Below are 8,819 nucleotides of genomic sequence, written 5' to 3'. Positions count from 1 at the left end.
AAAGAGTGTGGGGGAAGGATGCCACAGCTAAAATACAACATGCCAGAGGTTTCGCTGCAGATGGGGAACACGATTGCATGAACACCGCAGATCTGTCAACGCCTTGGGCTAGCTGATAAGCAGAACATCAGGAAGATGGTATCCAAAATAAAGATACTTTATGAAGAAATGTAGAAGCTAACAGGCACATCTTTGCATCATGGTCACATGGAGAGTCCCTGTGAAAGAATCTGAAAACCTGTGACATCAGGCTTAGCTCAACATCAGATCCTGAATGGGAGAAATCTGCTAGCTGCACTGAGCAAGGATGACCTGTTTCTCTCCCACATCCAAGGCAAATCACAACCATCCATCCTTATAAACCTTTTCAGCCTTTGTCAAGAGAGAGTTGACTTATGTGGAAGCCTGTCTTCATAAGGGCACCAGAGTCTCCAGAACTCTTGTTATCAGCTCCCTGTGAACGTACAACATCTGCTATGAAGGCAACAGAGATTGAGAGCACTGTCTCAAGGCTGACTGCTGGTGAATGCACCCTGTGGTTCTGTGATCATTATCACCAGACTTGGGCATCATGGTATCAATTTGATCAATCACCCCATTTGATCAGTAAATTAGATGAACCACCCAATTTGGTGTTTACCCAAACTGCATGTTGTTTTTTTTTTCCCAGCTGTGAGGAGACAGAGACTACTTGATTCAACAAAAGGTCAGAATGGTGCAGATGGACAATGTCTGATAATGAAAAACTAACTAGTGACCTTTTTTTCTTTAAAGTAAAATCACTCTTACAGAGCAAGTTCATATTGCATCAGTAGCTCACCCCACAAGGCTGTGGCATTTCTGATCAGGAACCTGAAAGCTGGACTTAATGCACTGTTGAATCGTGGCCTTATGCAATTTTAATGCCTGCAGTGTCTTCTCCAGGCAAGATCCAGGGCTTTCATAGCCACTTTATACTGTTAGAGCAGATGGGGGCGGGGGGGGGAAGAAATAATTTCACACCTCATCTCTCAGACTCAAACAAGGACTTAAAAAAAGCTACTGGTAAGATACTTCTGTGCCTCAGTAAGTCAGCCTAGAGTTATTAGTACTACAACCATTTTTAAAACACCACCTTCACCAGCTACAGGATGCTTTTTATAGTTTAATCAGTAAAAAACTAGTTTGCACCATACTCTTCACTTCTACACAACACAGTAACACCAAAAGCAGGGTTAGCCTCAGAGACAGATTTCCATAATAAACCTGTTTTCATTAATAAGTCAAGTGTATCACAAATATTTCAAATCTTTTGGATCACCTATTAAACACTTTCCTTGAATTGTAGCTTCCAAAGACCTGTCTTTTAGCACTTATAACATATAGTTTCTGAGTAAAGTTATTAAAAACATGACTGAGAAACTGTGAATAATAAATTAAAATAACAAGCGTGATGAGAGATCATTTTATCTCCCAAGCAGACACAAAAGAAAGAAGCAAAGGAGGCTGCAGTGGAATTTCTACCCCCAAGGCACTGTCTCATGACTGTCATCCCCTCCACCCTCTCCCATCTTACTTTTATAATTCCAGTGGATGCTGGTGACTTGGATCTCCTGAGTTGGAATATATTCCTCAATGAATTTCTTTCCCTGCAGTCGGTGCCAGAGCGTGGTTTTCCCAGTGTTCCTGTCCCCTCGGATGACAATTTTCACTGGGGAAAAGAGCAAGCAGGCAAATAAAGTTGATTAAAAACAAATCAAAAAATGCTGTGAAAAGCATGTTAACTTTTTCTAAGCATTATTCAGATCTAATTATCTCTCCCATATTACACAGGCATGATGGGGTTTGTTAAAAACATGAGCCTCGGTCATTAAAATTAGTGTTTATTCAGCTACTCACACTAGCTCAGCAGAAAGAACTAACGGCAAGATTGAATCTTCAGAATCTGCACAACTTCAGCCAGCTAAGTCTCCACTCCTTCCATCCTCCTGCCTCCTCTACCTCGCCTTTACTCCCACTCTGCCACACCCTATCCCTTTGCCAGCCTTTTATGCCAGGCTTCTCTTTCAATTACCTCCTCTATCATTCCCATTTCTCCTTAAACACTTCCCATTCCTTGAGAAAACACTGGGGCAGCATCCCCTTTTCCAGGGGAAGAAGAACAAGACTGTGTATTGCTCTTTGGCGGCTCCAGCTCACAGCCCAGATGGTTTCAGGTGAGGAGACAATCCTTGGCAGGGACAAGGGGCAAGGTAGTTAACGTTCACAGGCATCTATCTTAAACTGCCCCCGATAAATTCACCAAACTGCCTCTGTTGATGGTCACAGTTTGATTCAAATTAAACCAAAATGAGTTCATCTTACAAGCTAAACTGAACCAAAACAAGCATGCCTCTTTGCGGACACAAACTCACCTAAATAACAGTGAAATAAACCCAAGAGAAACTGAATCTCTGTGGGTCCTCCATGTGTCAGAGGACAGTCTCTACCACAGCAGCCAGCCCTCAGCTGGTTTTAGGTGCGGGTGTAGTGATGGCACTCGGTAAAGGCATTTCAGAAACTGCAGTCTCGGATAAAGGCACAACAGCTCCATTTCCACCAACTGGCCTCACACCTAGCTGACCTACCACCATGTGCCTGTGCACATGTGCTTGTACCCACAGCAAGGAAAGTCAGCAAAGGAGAAACCCATTTAAACCCTCCCAAGGAAGGCAAGTATCCAAAACCAGTACACAACCCAGCCAAGTAACTTCTGTAGCAATTAATATCATGAATTTCCCAGAGTCAACCCTAATGATACCTTGTTCTTTCTGAAAACAGTATGTGTTTTTTTCTAGATTTTCTGTTACACTATATTTTTGCCTTTTTTAAATACCATCCTTGTTTCAAGTGGCAACCACAATGCTATTGGGAAACTTAAGCTGATTTGAACAGAATTTTTATGCTTGCATTTTGAATAGGAGCTATTATCCCCTAGAAAATGGGCCACTCTGAGACATCTCATGGCAGATTCAGGTGATTAGCATTAGGTTGTGCATCATCATTTGGGCAAGGAAATCTGAGACCGAAGGCTGCCTTCTGTTGCAACTCAGGAGTTATTGCAGGTATTTCAGAGAAAAGTTTAAGCGATAAACTTTAAGGTAAAACATATACAAAGTCAGTGGACGAGTTTCGTCCGATGAAATTTTGTGCTGCAGTTCCACTGTGCTTTTGTTGTTGTACACTGAGAGGTACTGCTGTTTATTCTTTTACAAAGCTACTTATTAAAACAGCAAACAGATAATAAAGGCAAAAATGAACATAGTATGTACAGGCTGACTTCACTTACAGGTCCCAAAGCATCTCCGCAGAGACAACAAACCATTTCCGGCATTGCCTGCTGCCCTGTGTGTGATGCTGTTTCCTATTTACAGATGGTGAAACAATCAATGCAGGATTCCTCTGATTTTTCTGAATTAATGCAGCAAGTCCACGGCATAGGCAGAATCAGATTCCATTTGTCCCCTTTAAAATCCAAGCATTTCTAAACGCTCTCACTGCCTACCTTAGAGAGCCATTTTAAAATTCATATTCCCCATGAAGTGCAGCATGAGCTACCGAAACAGTGAGTTTTAAGGGACAAATAGACTCTTCCTTAAATAGTTAAGCTGCTCTCAAGGTGCACTTTCAGGATCACTCCCAGATGACTTGACTGAGAACTCTCCCCAGAAGGGGCAATCTTAGCTCCCCCAGGACTTTTGTAGTGCCAACAGCGTTATTTATGCAGCTACACATTAAGTTGGATGAAGGAACTGAACTGGCTGAAAACTAACCCCGAAACTATTCATTTTCAGTTTTCTTCTCTAGCTCAAGTGCCCAGCTGCACAAGCAGTAGGAGCAGCACACGGGAGGCATGGCTGGAGTGGCAAGGAGATCATCCTCACCCCTGCACAACGCACATTTAGATCAACGTAGGGTGCTTGTGGCACCACATGCTCAATTTGAACAGGTTCAACAGCCCTTTCCAGCTTCAGCACTCTCCATGTTAGGATCTCTTTCCTCCTACGCAGTGCAAGAGTTTTCACTGACTTTTTTCCTGAAGAAAGAAAGTCTTTTAAAACAGAACAGGAAGAAAGGAAGTGATGTAAATAATTTTTAGCTAAACAAAATCTGTATTTCGGACTTTGGCTGGGGCAGGTCTACTCAATGACAGGCATCTGAAAGACAGGAAGAGCTGAGTGAGCTTCAGAGCACGGTCAGGCAGGTACATCACAGGCCTGGGCTGTGTCTGGATGTGGAAAGAGGACCAGTAATTGTGGGTGAGGTTAGTACTGTTACTTATGGGACAGTAACAACTGCTACCTTATTTTGATTTTAAGTTAAATCTGTACTTACTGCAAACAGCCACAGGTTTGTAGCAGACAGGAGAATTATCTGTGGGAAAAAGGGTAGGGATGGGGAATAGATCAAGATGTGAGGAACAAGCTAAACAAAACACTTTATTCATATTGCCACTGCATCAGGAAAAACAGAGGGATTTCCATTCGCCAGATGGGGAAATGGAAGCAGAGCAGTAAAGATACAGGCCCAGAGAGCCGGTCTCAGACCTACTCAGAACTAGAAATCAGGAATTCCCAGCTCTGCTCGTATTCCTCCAGGGCACCGCAGCAACGAAGGATTTCACACCCTGCAGCAAAGATGCTCAAACTCCTCTGCTAATAATGCCCATACAGAGGGTCATAAACTTGCCCTCATTAAAGTCTTTGGGAATGTGACTACAAGGCTGCAATCCAAATGCTGGCAGCAGAACCAGCTTAAAGAAGCCGTGCATCTGATGTGCAGACCCCCCCGCAGGCACAGTTCCTGGGGAGAACAGGCCAGAGAACAGTCAAAGCAGGTTTGCCACATGTTGCACAAACACCTGTGTCAGCCGTAGGAGAAAACGAGAAAAGGTGGGAAGCAGCAGACTAGGGGAAACCTTTCCTTTGGGAGTAGTGCTGAATGGAAATACATAACAAAACACAATCAGAGTCTGTGAACTACTACTCTAAAACAACACAAAAGAAGGACTATAACGCTTACCTAAAGGATACACAGTATTAATTATGTTTTGTCTTTTAAAGCACATTTTAGGCAGAAAAACAGTAACGGGAGGGACTGGGGGCAATTCTTGGAGCTACTGACTTTGGTATTTCAGCACTGGTGACTGTTCAGGGCAGGCCTGCAGCTCCCCAAGAGAGCAGCCCGTGCTCCAGGCACACACAGCAGTGGGGTTTGTCAAGTGGTGTGGGCACTGGATGTAGCGTTAAGAACAAAGCCCAGAGCAGAAGGCATACGGTGTTCTGGGGAACAGGATGGATGGATCTGAACCTTTCGCGCTTCCATGTCTTTTGCCCCTGTCACTGATCACCAATGGATAACTCCCAGGGAATCCTCTTGCTAGTGTAACCCAGTCAGAACTGCTCATTTCACCCTTGTTTGGCCAACACTGCCTTACTTAAACTTTCACATTTGAGTAACCTGGTGCTACTAATTCCTTCTGTAATTTGTCTTGTAATTTGTTCAAACAAGCACCACTGCCAAAGGAATGAGATCCACCGAGCCTACTCGCTCTGGGCCGTGCTACCCTCCCCAGGCCAGCACAGCAATCTGAACGGTGATGCAGCAGACCTGATCCAAGTTCAGGCTACCCCGAACAGGAAAAAAAAAACCGCAAGTTTTTACAAAGATTGGTTCCCTATACTTGGAACCATGATCTGCCATAAAAATCCAAGCCATTACATATATGGTAAAGACCCATATGATTTTCATCTCTGCATCTTCCATAGTGCTCAGGGAACTCTGGTGTTATTTGGGCCATGGTATGTAAAACACAGGAACTCCTTATAGATGATAAAGAGAGCAAATAAAGATTGTGTGTGCTGGGAATGCAGTACAAAAATGTTTTTGTTTTGAAATAGGATGTCCTATGCAGAGGAAGTGACTGCTGCCAAGGGCTAATACTGGCCTTTGCTCTCATCAGTTCATGAGAAATCTAAACCTACCCACCCTGCAACACTCTTCCTTTTGAAAACTTAACTGAATGGGAGAGAGATCGTCAAAAACTTTAGTTCAACTTAAAGGTGCATACTCTCCAGTGTTTGTAATCCTCAGTGTCATTAAAACACCACACAACCTTCAGCATCACCTCAAAGGGGGGGGGCTGTCTGGTTACAAAATGTACTCGACAGCCGTGAAGGCAGCCCAGCACGGCCTGTTCTGAGCCCTGCAGCGAGGCACCAAGAGCCAGGTGACAACACCCATGGCCCAGCCATTTGCTGCCCACTTTATCAGCAAGCACCCCAAGGCACTCTCACCACACTAAATGTATTTCTGGGAAGGAAACAGGCTTCAGTTCACAATCAGTAATGGTCTATGAAAGCAAGGAAATATTTTTGTGAAACCAGTCATCACAGCACCCTTCAGGTTAGGTTTAGGCAACTCCAGGAGAACAGGGGAGTTTGAAAGGTCTGTGTGTGTTAATGGTGGCTACAAAACACATTTTGCATTCCTCTGCTGAACGCCATGTATTTGCTAAGAAAGGAGCACTGACAATGCACAGGATTTACAGCTCTGCCCTTCCTGAGCAATGGCCTTTGTAATGAGATTCCTTCACAGTCTATCTTCAACTGAGACCACCTCACCGTGCTGGAACGCCTCCTGTCTATCCAGTGCCATGGCTATGTAGGGTACTTAAAGGCATTTCGTAAGCCTGCCTGTATCTCCTATAAATATTATATAACAGTGATCCTGGGAAGAGTTACTATGGAGATTGGAAAGCTTCCCTTAAGGCAGTGACAGAAAACTGCAGTTTTATTCCAGATCTGAAAGCAGTAACTAGAACACAAACCCTGATAAGACAGAGCACAAACCAAAAAGCTTTCCCGAGGCTTTCAGTAATGAGACAAAAAGCAGCAAAGCTACAGTTGGTAGCTCAGCTGTTGGCATTTTTGGCCTTGCTGTATTAATGGCAGGCAGGTACACATCCACGTAGGTTCATCGATAATGCAGTTAGTCAACATGTAACAAAGAGTCGGCCCCATCGACTGCTGTGCCAGCAGGATGCAGCTGATCCGTCCTGTCCGCAGCACAAACGTTTGCTGTCTGAAAAGTCAGCTCCTTTCTCTTACATAATTCACAAGCTGGCATTAGCTACCTGATCTCAAACATGTACCAGTGAAGCACGTGGATGAGTTCTGGCCTGTAGGCTGCATGAAACCTCTGCAAAGATCAATAGTCTTTAACTAGCAGATCTCCAGGTACGTGTTCAACGATGCAGTGCTATATTCCAAGGCACAACAGTTTCATCCTCACCCCCTGTCTTTCACTGGTAATCAAGTCTCTTAACAATAACACTGTGCTTCTGTTCACGTTCACGACTGCTTGCTAAGACAGCAGTCTAAATTCAGCACTACTGGCATATCTAACAGATGTGCTATGGATAAAAGCACCAAATGCTTTCCCTAGTAAAGCAGAGAGCTTCAAAACATATCGGTTCAAAAGCACAGTGATAATACTAAACAATGCAAAAAAACCCCAAACCCCAAAGTGCTAACCTCTCCCTTCACGTTCTGTTCCAGATTAAGATCCAACATAAGCTCTATTCCACCAACACGTGTGCCTTTACAGAAATTACTCAGTGCCACGTTTACAAACCAGTCTCCCAACTGCCAATCTCTTGGCCTTCCGCAATCTGACTTCGCTGCCTGCCTGGATCCACACAGATGAGCTGATAGTCTCTCTGGTACCATCTCTATTTTCAGCAAGGATGACATAACTACCGTCCTGGCCTCAAAATTGTTACTTTGGGATGTATTTCACATACTTGCAGTGCCCTCCTGAAACACTGTGTTAGAAATAACCTTTACTGAGCTTCAAGGGAAAAATACAACCCTAAGGCTCAACACTGAAAGGAAAAAAATTCTGAAAGCGTTCCCTGAGAAACGAGCAAATGTATCAGTTGCGGAAAAGATAGCCCAAATTAAATTATGTACCAAGGGCACATAAAGACATACATCACTCACCTTTTATTAAAGCCTGGCAGGGAAGAGCTTTTCAATAGACACTTATCACATAACCACTAGAGCTTAATTATAAATACCATTATCCCGGGCTGCAGAGAAGGTCACCCACACACTCAGGGGACTTACTCTCTTGATGCTTTAACTGACAAAAATTGATTTACAAGGATCTCTCTCTGTGTCACAGTCAGCGGAAAGCAGGCAGCCATTCAGGACATCTGCTGACTGGGGACACCGCTGCACTACAGGTTCCTAAGTCCTGTGCAGAAAGAGAAAAGTTTCCCCTCCCTTACTCCTCCCACGCTTTTGCAAGCTCTAACATTTAATTGTAAACTTGTCTTTGGGAAAACACTTGCAAAGGCACCACCATGCACAACGAAAACATGCATTTCACAGTCCCACCGGGGTCCCTAGGCACGCTATGGGCCATCAGCTGGGACTGGCCGATGCAGCTTGCCTCCCGCCCGGGGCTGGCTGTGCCCCCCGCCAGACCCCCCGAAGCTGGGCTCCGACTCACTGTTATACTGGACTCCCTTGGCAAACCTCCTCTGCAGAGCCTGGTTCATGGACTGCAGCCCCGCAGGGATATTCTTGTCTCTGACCGGAGCCTGGTCCGAGCCCACCAGCTTCTTCAGGGCTGATAACATCTTTCTGGTCCCACACCTGCGCCACTGCCTCCAGGAAAAGGGCTGATGCTCCGGGGCTCAGGGACAGGGCGGCCCCGGGGGGGGCATAGGGGGAGGTCACGGATCGGGGGAGGTGGGGGCGCGGGTGAATTAGGGCTGGGGCAGGGCTGGTCCG

General features: G+C 45.0%; 1 protein-coding gene across 1 annotated transcript in view; it reads right to left on the bottom strand.

The window, feature by feature from the left end:
• The window catches only part of LOC104158729 (rab-like protein 6), a 30,650-nt gene extending 21,877 nt beyond the window's left edge, over positions 1-8,773 (bottom strand). The window contains exons 1-2 of the mRNA XM_009696454.1: positions 8,536-8,773; positions 1,556-1,690 (exon numbers count right to left, since the gene is read on the bottom strand). Of these exons, the coding sequence (XP_009694756.1) occupies positions 1,556-1,690; positions 8,536-8,665 (265 nt within the window). The 5' untranslated portion in view covers positions 8,666-8,773. The remainder of the gene's footprint in view (positions 1-1,555; positions 1,691-8,535) is intronic.
• Between the last annotated feature and the right edge of the window lie 46 nt (positions 8,774-8,819).

The sequence above is a fragment of the Cariama cristata genome, unplaced genomic scaffold (genome assembly GCF_000690535.1).
Source record: "Cariama cristata isolate BGI_N322 unplaced genomic scaffold, ASM69053v1 scaffold11223, whole genome shotgun sequence".
In the NCBI taxonomy this organism is placed as follows: domain Eukaryota; kingdom Metazoa; phylum Chordata; class Aves; order Cariamiformes; family Cariamidae; genus Cariama; species Cariama cristata.
The sequence above is the reverse complement of the archived record's forward strand: the minus strand, read 5'-3'. Positions and strand labels throughout refer to the sequence as shown.